Consider the following 13,106-nt stretch of genomic DNA (forward strand, 5'->3'; position numbering starts at 1 on the left):
GGCCAAAATTCACCTAACTTGTTGTGGGAAGCTTGTTGAAGGCTACCTGAAACGTTTGACCCAAGTTAAACAATGTAAAGGCAATGCTACGAAATACTAATTGAGTGTATGTAAACTTCTGACCACTGGGAATGTGATGAAAGAAATAAAAGCTGAAATAAATCATTCTCTCTACAATTATTCTGATATTTCACATTCTTAAAATAAAGTGGTGATCATAATTGACCTAAAACAGGGAATTTTTACTCAGATTAAATGTCAGGAATGGTGAAAAACTGAGTTTAAATGTATTTGGCTAAGGTGTATGTAAACTTCTGACTTCAACAGTATATGCATTACAATGAATTTGACTGGGAATTTTAAATTAGTTTAGATGACATTCTGATTCTAAAATTAAATGTATCTCCTGTCATTTGTATCGCAGTGCTCTGATGGTGCTACTAAAGGTACTGTGGTAATTCAGCATTGACTCAAACTGTGTTGTCAGACACACATCAAAACAGGAATCAGTCACAGAATCTGTCAGACTTTTTCTCTTGAACACCCTCCCTGTGGTGAATCTGATATCTGATGAATATTTCACTATTCACATTTTTTCCCAGAATTGCTATCTAATCTTTGAGGACATGATTGAGTAAATGTTTGTGAAATTTGTTCAGCCACTGTTACCCAACTCTGTATTTGAGTATAGACAACAGTATCGATTTGTGCCACTTGAAAAATAAAAAATGGGTTGGGTCTGCTGGTTGTTAATCCAGTATAAAGCAGACACATCGTCTGTCACTTCTGTTAGTGGAGCAGTAGGGTAGGAAAGGGTTGTCGTTTTCTAAGCAGTGAAGTCAGTGTTTAGCTGCATCTTTATCATGTCTGGAGTGTGGACTGTGCTGCTGCTCTGGGGCGTTGTCTTTGTCCCGGCTCTGTCGCATGGAGCTCTGGTCATCTCACGAGAAGACTCCACACCACAGGTGACTCTCCACGGTTTCTATAGTATCTACTCTCCTGTGACCACATCTGGCCGCTCCTGCTATAATCTAGTGTTACTCTCGTTTTTCTATATATATCTGTACCGTATCTAATTTGAATTGTCTCTGCTCTGCTTTCGCTCCGTGTGTGTGTGTGCTTTGATTTTATAGTCATGCTAATATCTATGTATATGCATTACAATGAATTTGACTGTGAATTTTAAATTAGTTTCTATGACATTCTGATGCTAATATTAAACTTCTCCTGTGATTTGTATCGCAGCGCTCTGATGGTGCTACAAGGCTACTAAAGGTACTGTGGTAGTTCAGCATTGACTCAAACTGTGTTGTCAGACACAAATCAAAACAGGAATCTGTCACAGAACCTGTCCGACTTTTTCTCTTGAACACCCTCCCTGTGGTGAATCTGATATCTGATGAATATTTCATTATTTACATTTCCCCCAGAAAAAAACACTCTAACCTTTTGAGTATAGATAACAGTACTGATTTCAGCCACTTGAAAAGTAAAAAATGTCCGAGTACTAAATAGTGTACTCTGTAAAAAAGAAAATGAATAATACTGTCTGAATCTATACATTATTTTTACAGAAAAGAAGTACAGATAATATGGAGGTAAGGAAATACACTATATTTACATAATCTTTGTGAGGATAATGATAAGCTATCACCATCTCCATCACTAGGAATCCATTCCTTCATGGACTTTTTACACTGAACCAGCTGTACTCTTTCACAAGAGTACAGCTGTAATCATTTGTCTTGAAGTAATCCTGTAGTCAATGCAGCCTACTCCACACTATTCAGCTGTATCCGGAAAATATGTTTTGAGAAAATGTGAGATTTTTACAGGCATATTGGATAGTCATTACTTACACAAACACACATTTCAAAACACTTCTGTTGCTGTTTCTCTCTGTTTTCTCCTATGTACGTACATGTCCGTGTATCTCTATCCCTCTTTCTCTTCCTTTCTCTCTGCCACTCTCTTCCTCTCTTTTCCTCCATCTCTCCCTCTCTCAGGTGGAGGTGTACAGTGTAAAGGTGGCCTGTAAGGTGGCGTCTCGTTTCGCTCACACGGTCATAACCTCCAGTGCTCTGAACAAGGCCAACTCCTCTCAGGAAGTATTCTTTGAGGTGGATCTGCCCAAGACTGCCTTCATCACCAACTTCAGCATGTCAGTCAGCAGTCATGGCATATGTAGAAGTGTGTGTGAATACATATGTGTGTTTGTTTGAATGACTGTGTTTGTGTATCTCAGGGAGATAGAGGGTCAGACGTACACGGGCGAGGTGAAGGAGAAGGAGAAAGCCAAGAAGCAGTATCAGCAAGCTGTTTCCACAGGGCAGACTGCAGGACTGGTCAAGTGAGTGGACCAGGGCAATGAGGGAACAAATGTGATGTTTCCATTACACCAAGCACTTCCATACTCTTTTATCACAGCCTGTGTTTTGTTTCAAATGTGATTGGCCTCCTACTGTACCTGTGTTTGTCTGTGGACTCTAGGGCATCAGGGAGGAAGATGGAGAAGTTTTCGGTGTCTGTGAACATCGCGGCCAATAGTAACGTCACCTTCATTCTGACATACGAGGAGTTGCTTCAGCGTAAACTGGGCCAGTATGAGATCATGACCCAGGTCAAACCCAAGCAGCTGGTCCAGCACTTTGAGGTCTGTAGATGTTTACACCCTTATACCCCAAAACAGCACTTTTTTTCATCATCTTGACTCCTCAGTCCTGTGTCTCATCAATCCGGTCCATGTCTCTGACAGATTGTGGCAGATATCTATGAACCCCAGGGCATTGCCTTCCTGGATGCCTATGGAACCTTCATCTCCAACGAGCTTCTCCCTCTGGTGGAGAAAACAGTCACTGACAAAAAGGTATAATGCTGTTCTGTTCTATGAAACAAATGCATGCGGAGCATATCGTCCCAAAAAGATAAATACAATTTTGCTGTGTTGAAATGTGTTGTTTTGTGTTTAATTGTATTAAATTGTGTTTCCCTCCCTCACTCAGGCACACATCTCTTTCTGCCCAACATTGGACCAGCAGAGAAAGTGCCCAGGTTGTGACGGCACCCTGATTGACGGGGATTTCGTTATCAAATATGACGTGAACCGAGCTGAGACCCTTGGTGACATCCAGGTTAGCTGTGTTGAATATGATACAGGATCAGTATTGGGGTCAATTCCATCAATGCATGGTGTTCATGTCTTAATGATGTTCAGCATGTCTTTTTCAGATAGTGAATGGGTACTTTGTGCACTTCTTTGCTCCTCCGGACTTACCCAGAGTTCCAAAGAATGTAGTGTTCGTCATTGACAGGAGTGGGTCAATGTCTGGAAACAAAATGCATCAGGTAAGAGAGGAGGGAAATAGTGTGTCTGAAAGAAAGAGCTGGGGAGAGAGAAAATATGAGAGCGAGAGGTTAAGAGAGAGAGCTATAATAGTAGTTGATGTTCAGATTGACCTGAGAGCCTGTGATCTCTCATAGACAAGGGAAGCTATGCTGACTATCCTGAATGACCTGCATGAGGACGACTACTTTGGAATTGTCACATTCGACAACCATATCTCAACATGGAAGGGATCTTTGACCAAGGCCACCACGGGAAATGTGTCTGAAGCCAAAGGATTTGTCAAAAGAATACGGCACAGTGGATGTGAGTCATATGTATTTAATGGGAATGTGGTGACACATACAGGGATAAATGATTCACGAGGTTTGTCTCGTCATTCATTTTGTCAGCCAGTCAGTTGTACAACTGAATGCATTCAACTGAATTGTGTCTTCCGCATTTAACCCAACCCCTCTGAAATCCATGTCATTGGCGCCCGGAATATAGTAGTGAAACTATGGCAGTACAACACTTGGGCAAGCTGTATGCTAAAACTAAGTGAGGTGCATTTATGAAGGAACTTACAAAATTGTTATATCTAATGTTTATTTTATAAACACCTGGATGGACTTTCTGTCCTGTTCTCCTTTTAGACACTGATATAAATGGTGCTCTGATGAAAGCTGTGGACATAATGATGAAAGACAAACAAGCCAAGAAGTTCACCGAGAGGAGTGTGTCTATGATTATCTTACTGACAGATGGGATGCCAAACTCAGGTCCATACAGGTTTCCTTCCTTTCTGATCTCTTTTATTTGGTTGGGCTGCCATTTTAACATTGAAGAAGCCTTCTGATCAAATCAAATCAAATGTATTTATATAGCCCTTCGTACATCAGCTGATATCTCAAAGTGCTGTACAGAAACCCAGCATAAAACCCCAAACAGCAAGCAATGCAGGTGTAGAAGCACGGTGGCTAGGAAAAACTCCCTAGAAAGGCCAAAACCTAGGAAGAAACCTGGCTATGTGGGGTGGCCAGTCCTCTTCTGGCTGTGCCTGGTGGAGATTATAACAGAACATGGCCAAGATGTTCAAATGTTCATAAATGACCAGCATGGTTGAATAATAATAAGGCAGAACAGTTGAAACTGGAGCAGCAGCATGGCCAGGTGGACTGGGGACAGCAAGGAGTCATTATGTCAGGTAGTCCTGGGGCATGGTCCTAGGGCTCAGGTCCTCCGAGAGAGAGAAAGAAAGAGAGAAGGAGAGAATTAGAGAACGCACACTTAGATTCACATAGGACACCGAGTAGGACAGGAGAAGTACTCCAGATATAACAAACTGACCCCAGCCCCCAGACACATAAACTACTGCAGCATAAATACTGGAGGCTGCGACAGGAGGGGTCAGGAGACACTGTGGCCCCATCCGAGGACACCCCCGGACAGGGCCAAACAGGAAGGATATAACCCCACCCACTTTGCCAAAGCACAGCCCCCACACCACTAGAGGGATATCTTCAACCACCAACTTACCATCCTGAGATAAGGCTGAGTATAGCCCACAAAGATCTCCGCCACGGCACAACCCAAGGGGGGGGGGGGTGCCAACCCAGACAGATTTGACCACAACAGTGAATCAACCCACTCAGGTGACGCACCCCTTCCAGGGACGGCATGAAAGAGCCCCAGTAAGCCAGTGACTCAGCCCCTGTAATAGGGTTAGAGGCAGAGAATCCCAGTGGAAAGAGGGGAACCAGCCAGGCAGAGACAGCAAGAGCGGTTCGTTGCTCCAGAGCCTTTCCGTTCACCTTCCCACTCCTGGGCCAGACTACACTTAATCATATGACCCGCTGAAGAGATGAGTCTTCAGTAAAGACTTAAAGGTTGAGACCGAGTTTGCGTCTCTGACATGGGTAGGCAGACCGTTCCATAAAAATGGAGCTCTATAGGAGAAAGCCCTGCCTCCAGCTGTTTGCTTAGAAATTCTAGGGACAATTAGCGTCTTGTGACCGTAGCGCACGTGTAGATATGTACGGCAGGACCAAATCAGAGAGATAGGTAGGAGCAAGCCCATGTAATGCTTTATAGGTTAGCAGTAAAACCTTGAAATCAGCCCTTGCTTTGACAGGAAGCCAGTGTAGAGAGGCTAGCACTGGAGTAATATGTATTGTTTTATATTAGATCAAACCAGTAAGGTCATGGTCCATTTGTTTACTGGTCCAGCCATGTGTGTTTGTGTACAGGAGTGTCATCTACACCACAGATTCAGGAGAATGTCCGTGATGCGATGGGTGGGAACATGTCTCTGTTCTGTCTGGGCTTTGGGAATGATGTGGATTACTCCTTTCTGGATGTGATGTCTAGACAGAACCAGGGACTGGCCCGGAGGATCTACGAGGGTTCTGATGCCACTGTCCAGCTTCAGGTTTGGACCAGGGCTGTGTCCCAAATCTCACAATAGTCACTTTTCAGTGTTTTTCTGGTTTTACCATATCACTGATAGGGAGGGTCACAGGATGGACAAAACTATCTAGGTCATACATAGATACTGCATATTGGCATTAGTGATAATGCACTGTAGAAAATTATTTAAGATAAATGATTAGGTAATGTGTGTCTTTGTGTCCTAGGGTTTCTATGAGGAAGTAGCCAGCCCCCTCCTCTCTGAGGTGGACCTGCATTACCCTGACAACCTGGTGAACTCTCTGACCACCAGCCACTACAAGCAGCTGTTCAACGGCTCAGAGATCGTGGTAGCTGGCCGGCTCAATGATAATAGCTTGGATAACTTCCTCGTGGAGGTGTTTGCAAAGGGGGTGAGGAACAGACAGACAGGCACAACACAACATGCCACCCTGATACTGAGCTCAGAAAGACAGATCTTCATCAGTCTTTGCACCAGTCTTTGCACTCATTATGATGTACAGTACAATGCTTAACCCAACTAATGCTTGTCTCTCACTCCTTCTCTATGTATCTAATGCCATCTTTCTCTTTCTCACTCCCTCACACTATTTTTAGTTTGAGGACTTTATTGTCAAAGGCCAGGCTAGTGCCCAAGAGTGGGACATACTGTACCCTGAGCAGGAGTATATATTTGGGGACTTCACTGAGCGTCTTTGGGCCTACCTCACCATCCAACAACTGTTGAGCAAGAAGTCAGTGTGATCAGTTAACTGCTATTACTGATGTCTGGTGAACACTCCACAACAAAATGGTGGCTTCGAATAATCCAAATGCCTAAGACACACTGGTGGTTGAGATCTTCGAGTTTGGATCTAATGAATAGAGATGGTTATATTAAAGTAACTACATTTGTAAATATTCCATTATTTTCTGCCCAACAGTGTAAGTGAAACCAAACCTAACCCAAGTCAAACCAAACCTATCCTCTAACCCAAACCTAATGCAATAACACCATTCATCCTATGGTTTTCTGTCAGAGAGACTGGAACTGCAGAGGAGAAGGGGAATGCCACTGCCCAGGCTCTGGAGATGTCCCTGCAGTACGGCTTTGTCACCCCTCTTACCTCCATGGTGGTCACCAAGCCTAAGACTGAAGAGGAGCAAGAGGAGCCCCTCATCGCGGACAAGCTGACCGAGGGTATGACACCAAGTGGGATGGGAGAGGAGACCACCAGTAAATCTGGCGTGTCTTATCTGACATGTTTATCTCAGTGGTTATAGAAATCCATAAATGGATTGTCAAAGGTGAGTGTCTGACAGTTTTTCCTCCTGTTGTTTGACAGATGAAAGGCAGAAAGCCCAGAGATTGGGTAAGAATATGCCATGACTGGACAGGACTGGATTCTTCATCTGAATGGATTTATACTGGATCACCTGAATTTATGACATGAAAAGCTGACACCAAATTATTTGTGGTTAGAAACTAACAGTATTGGATGGTAAAATACGTTGTTATGTTCAGACGAAATCTATTAAATATATTTGACCACGTTGTACGTGATTTTTACTTGCCATCTGACATCTTTGGTGTGATTTTCAGGTCATTTTGTACCCCAGACGGTGAGCAACACCTACAGGGTGCAGAGCAGGCCCACATACTTTGGTGAGTCCCCCTTCATTCAGGGCCGTTCTGTCAGACATGGGTTACTTCAGCATCTTCTATCTGGTGCGACTGTCTCAAAAATCGGTTGCTTTCACAGGCTGAAGTACTTGCATATTTACATTTAGTATTTTTTTCTGTGCTTCTTTTAACCAAACAAAAAGCAAAACAGTAAACATAACTATTTATCCACTTGTTTAAAATTGTAACTGCCAAATTAAAGTAAAAAAACTACAGTGTCTTAATTAACCATATTTGGTATTTGCAATGTCCACCATGCTGTCATGCCACATTAAGACTACAGAGAGCGATCCAAAAGTTTGAATGGGCTGAGCCTCAACCAAATCTAATTTTACAACTGGAACAATCTGTTGTTGACTCTGCAGTGGATGGGGACCCTCATTTCATGATTGAGTTGCCAGAGCAGGAGGATGCACTGTGCTTTAACATAGACGACAGGCCTGGTACCATCTTCAACCTAGTGAGCGATCAGCTGGCAGGTAAATATTCACCACTTAATGACTACAGAAATGACACTTTATTCAAGTACATAGTTATAGCTGTAGAAATGATTCATTATTTGAAATTGACTGACCTTTGACAGAAATGTGTCTTTGAATGTTACAAGGCATGAAACCAAACCATGACACTTGTTTCATAAAATAGATAACAAATATTAAAACTACACTATGAACCATTCAAACATAACACCAACAGCTTGCCTCAATCTGTCTTGCAGGTGTTTTGGTCAACGGCCAGACCATTGGGGACAAGAAGGTGGCCCCTGATGGCAAAGTGAACACCTACTTTGGTCGCTTTGGCATCGTTCACCAGGGGCTGGGGGTGAGACTGGAGGTGACTACTCATGACATTACTGTGTCCCAGAATGGCAAGCAGGCCAAACTCTTCTGGTCTGACACCGCCTCTCTCAAGGGAGCCAAGTAAGTCCATCCTTACCTGGGCCATTTTCTGGTGTTTTGTGGTGGAAAACCTAGCGGGTCGAGTATTACACGTAAACCCTTCTACCCATAGATAGACAGGCTACAAATGTTATAACAATAAAATAAATTGTGAAGCTTGCAACTCCCTGTTGCACGCAACAAGCTTCCATTCCCCCATCACAAGTTGATTTATGGCTGATTTAAGAATTTGTCAACCCTGTTACTTTATTTGGTAGTATAGTAATTTTTGATTCCCTCTTGACATGGGAAAAAGTGTTGTTTTATGAAGTTGAACATGTGCTCTTTATGGCAGGATGTAAAAATTAGGTGACATCTGAAGTTTTCTTTGGCACTGAAGTTTTGGAATGACCCACCTATTTTACTGTTCTGGCTTCCAGATAACTCCTATTGATACACTGTATATAGAGAGACCAGAGTTTCTGGATTTAATGCAACCTCCCTTGCTACTCCTACTACCACAGAATGTTGTAAGGAAATCTGATGTTTCATCCTATCTCCCTGTCCTCCTGATTAAACTACCTCTATCTCTCTCCCCTCCTACAGTTTAGACCTGCAGGTGACCAAAGACCGCAGCTTGACTGTCACCCTCAGGGACTCGGTCCGGTTTGTGGTCATCCTACACAAGGTGTGGAAACAGCACCCCTACCACCAGGACTATCTGGGCTTCTATACCCTGGACAGCCACCTCCTCTCCCCCAGCGTCCATGGCCTGCTAGGTAGGAAAGACACCTCCTCTCCCCCAGCGTCCATGGCCTGCTAGGTAGGGAAGCCACCTCCTCTCCCCCAGCGTCCATGGCCTGCTAGGTAGGGAAGCCACCTCCTCTCCCCCAGCGTCCATGGCCTGCTAGGTAGGGAAGCCACCTCTTCTCCCCCAGCGTCCATGGCCTGCTAGGTAGGGAAGCCACCTCCTCTCCCCCAGTGTCCATGGCCTGCTAGGTAGGAAAGCCACCTCCTCTCCCCCAGCGTCCATGGCCTGCTAGGTAGGACAGCCACCTCTTCTCCCCCAGCGTCCATGGCCTGCTAGGTAGGACAGCCACCTCTTCTCCCCCAGCATCCATGGCCTGCTAGGTAGGGAATCCACCTCCTCTCCCCCAGCGTCCATGGCCTGCTAGGTAGGGAAGCCACCTCTTCTCCCCCAGCGTCCATGGCCTGCTAGGTAGGGAAGCCACCTCCTCTCCCCCAGTGTCCATGGCCTGCTAGGTAGGAAAGCCACCTCCTCTCCCCCAGCGTCCATGGCCTGCTAGGTAGGACAGCCACCTCTTCTCCCCCAGCGTCCATGGCCTGCTAGGTAGGACAGCCACCTCTTCTCCCCCAGCATCCATGGCCTGCTAGGTAGGACAGCCACCTCTTCTCCCCCAGCGTCCATGGCTTGCTAGGTAGGACAGCCACCTCTTCTCCCCCAGCATCCATGGCCTGCTAGGTAGGACAGCCACCTCTTCTCCCCCAGCGTCCATGGCCTGCTAGGTAGGGAAGCCACCTCTTCTCCCCCAGTGTCCATGGCCTGCTAGGTAGGGAAGCCACCTCTTCTCCCCCAGTGTCCATGGCCTGCTAGGTAGGGAAGCCACCTCCTCTCCCCCAGCGTCCATGGCCTGCTAGGTAGGGAAGCCACCTCCTCTCCCCCAGTGTCCATGGCCTGCTAGGTAGGGAAGCCACCTCTTCTCCCCCAGCGTCCATGGCCTGCTAGGTAGGGAAGCCACCTCTTCTCCCCCAGCGTCCATGGCCTGCTAGGTAGGACAGCCACCTCTTCTCCCCCAGCGTCCATGGCCTGCTAGGTAGGACAGCCACCTCTTCTCCCCCAGCGTCCATGGCCTGCTAGGTAGGGAAGCCACCTCCTCTCCCCCAGTGTCCATGGCCTGCTAGGTAGGGAAGCCACCTCTTCTCCCCCAGCGTCCATGGCCTGCTAGGTAGGGAAGCCACCTCCTCTCCCCCAGTGTCCATGGCCTGCTAGGTAGGGAAGCCACCTCTTCTCCCCCAGCGTCCATGGCCTGCTAGGTATCACCAGGGGGCTCCAAAGGATAACCTGTCATTGGCAGGGCCAGATGAAATCTGTGTTGCTGGCTGAAGTTTTACTGCAGTATATTTGGAAAAATGTCTGTATATCTGATCAATAAGAATGTATTCTATTATGCCCATACAGGTCAGTTTTACCATGGGGTGCAGTTTGAGGTGAGAGACATGCGCCCAGGGGAGGAGCCAGAGAAACCAGATGCCACCATGCTAGTGAAGGGGCAGGAGCTTACAGTGACAAGGTACTGTGATGTCTTCACACACACTTACACTTACACTTATCTCATCATTGTCTCTCCTCCCTGCTTTTTTTCTGCAGGGGCTGGCAGAGGGACTTCAGCTGGGATGTGAAGAATGGAGAGAACATCCCCTGTTGGTTCATCCATAGCAACGGCAACGGCCTCATCGATGGAAACCACACAGATTACATCATGTCTGGACTCTTCAAGACTGTCTGAGTCTGGTACACTAGCAGTCAACCTCCTCAAACAGCACATACAATGTATCAGTCTCACGTTTCACATGGATTCAACACACTGTATGTGTTATAGACATACCATCATGACATGAGAATAATTCATAGATAATGTAAGATAAGACCGAAGTACATTTGATTAAAAGTTAAGTGGCAAGATAGAAAACTGCTGTCAAATACATTCAATGTTTTCATATTGATATGGGATAGTGCTGACAAAAAAAACCTGTTGAAATAAATGGTCCCACTTCCACCTAACATGTGTGCTTTTAATCCCATGTTGAATGGCCCCTGAAAGGGAGCCATGAAGGGAGGGAGAAACCTATACAGAGAGATAAAAAATCAACACTGTGGTGCTTGACATATTGCCTGGCTATCCAGCCTCCTTGCTCCGGCCAAACGCTACTCCACGCCCACAGACGTTAGTTTCTTCTCCACAAGAGTCTGGGTCTGAGTACCTCCCAAACCTTCACCAAATGTGAACACATTCAGGGCTGTCTGATTGGTCCAGAAACCAATGGGTTTAGGGTGACCACATTTAAAATACCCAAATGCGGGGAAACAGGAGGATGTTACAGGAAAGTGTAGCCTACATCAAAAAAAAATCCACACCCTCTACCCACTCAGTTTGTACCGACAGATGTATCCTACTGAATGTCATTATAGAATAGGTCTCCGGTAGAATAGGTCTCCGGTAGCCTCTGGAACTGCCAATCTGCGGTCAACAAGGCAGAGTTCATCTCAGCCTATGCCTCCCTCCAGTCCCTCGACTTCTTGGCACTGACGGAAACATGGATCACCACAGACAACACTGCTACTCCTACTGCTCTCTCTTCGTCCGCCCACGTGTTCTCGCACACCCCGAGAGCGTCTGGTCAGCGGGGTGGTGGCACCGGGATCCTCATCTCTCCCAAGTGGTCATTCTCTCTTTCTCCCCTTACCCATCTGTCTATCGCCTCCTTTGAATTCCATGCTGTCACAGTTACTAGCCCTTTCAAGCTTAACATCCTTATCATTTATCGCCCTCCAGGTTCCCTCGGAGAGTTCATCAATGAGCTTGATGCCTTGATAAGCTCCTTTCCTGAGGACGGCTCACCTCTCACAGTTCTGGGCGACTTTAACCTCCCCACGTCTACCTTTGACTCATTCCTCTCTGCCTCCTTCTTTCCACTCCTCTCCTCTTTTGACCTCACCCTCTCACCTTCCCCCCCTACTCACAAGGCAGGCAATACGCTCGACCTCATCTTTACAAGATGCTGTTCTTCCACTAACCTCATTGCAACTCCCCTCCAAGTCTCCGACCACTGCCTTGTATCCTTTTCCCTCTCGCTCTCATCCAACACCTCCCACACTGCCCCTACTCGGATGGTATCGCGCCGCCCCAACCTTCGCTCTCTCTCCCCCGCTACTCTCTCCTCTTCCATCCTATCATCTCTTCCCTCCGCTCAAACCTTCTCCCACCTATCTCCTGATTCTGCCTCCTCAACCCTCCTCTCCTCCCTCTCTGCATCCCTTGACTCTCTATGTCCCCTATCCTCCAGGCCGGCTCGGTCCTCCCCTCCCGCTCCGTGGCTCGATGACTCATTGCGAGCTCACAGAACAGGGCTCCGGGCAGCCGAGCGGAAATGGAGGAAAACTCGCCTCCCTGCGGACCTGGCATCCTTTCACTCCCTCCTCTCTACATTTTCCTCCTCTGTCTCTGCTGCTAAAGCCACTTTCTACCACGCTAAATTCCAAGCATCTGCCTCTAACCCTAGGAAGCTCTTTGCCACCTTCTCCTCCCTCCTGAATCCTCCGCCCCCCCCCCTCCTCCCTCTCTGCAGATGACTTCGTCAACCATTTTGAAAAGAAGGTCGACGACATCCGATCCTCGTTTGCTAAGTCAAACGACACCGCTGGTTCTGCTCACACTGCCCTACCCTGTGCTCTGACCTCTTTCTCCCCTCTCTCTCCAGATGAAATCTCGCGTCTTGTGACGGCCGGCCGCCCAACAACCTGCCCGCTTGACCCTATCCCCTCCTCTCTTCTCCAGACCATTTCCGGAGACCTTCTCCCTTACCTCACCTCGCTCATCAACTCATCCCTGACCGCTGGCTACATCCCTTCCGTCTTCAAGAGAGCGAGAGTTGCACCCCTTCTGAAAAAACCTACACTCGATCCCTCCGATGTCAACAATTACAGACCAGTATCCCTTCTTTCTTTTCTCTCCAAAACTCTTGAACGTGCCGTCCTTGGCCAGCTCTCCCGCTATCTCTCTCTGAATGACCT

General features: G+C 46.7%; 1 protein-coding gene across 1 annotated transcript; it reads left to right on the forward strand.

Annotated features, from left to right (window-relative positions):
- The first annotated feature begins 779 nt into the window (after nt 1-779).
- On the forward strand, nt 780-11,096 carry LOC124004034 (inter-alpha-trypsin inhibitor heavy chain H3-like). The gene is made up of 22 exons (XM_046312773.1): nt 780-965; nt 1,246-1,275; nt 1,575-1,598; nt 2,007-2,161; nt 2,246-2,350; nt 2,491-2,653; nt 2,756-2,866; nt 3,003-3,131; nt 3,229-3,345; nt 3,481-3,649; nt 3,979-4,104; nt 5,572-5,753; nt 5,959-6,144; nt 6,350-6,486; nt 6,772-6,932; nt 7,078-7,104; nt 7,335-7,397; nt 7,781-7,894; nt 8,134-8,335; nt 8,900-9,072; nt 10,494-10,605; nt 10,683-11,096. The coding sequence occupies exons 1-22, from the start codon at nt 864-866 to the stop codon at nt 10,819-10,821; spliced, it is 2,727 nt and encodes a 908-aa protein (XP_046168729.1). The 5' UTR covers nt 780-863; the 3' UTR covers nt 10,822-11,096.
- Nucleotides 11,097-13,106: the final 2,010 nt, after the last annotated feature.

This window comes from Oncorhynchus gorbuscha, linkage group LG18 (genome assembly GCF_021184085.1).
Source record: "Oncorhynchus gorbuscha isolate QuinsamMale2020 ecotype Even-year linkage group LG18, OgorEven_v1.0, whole genome shotgun sequence".
NCBI classification, from domain to species: domain Eukaryota; kingdom Metazoa; phylum Chordata; class Actinopteri; order Salmoniformes; family Salmonidae; genus Oncorhynchus; species Oncorhynchus gorbuscha.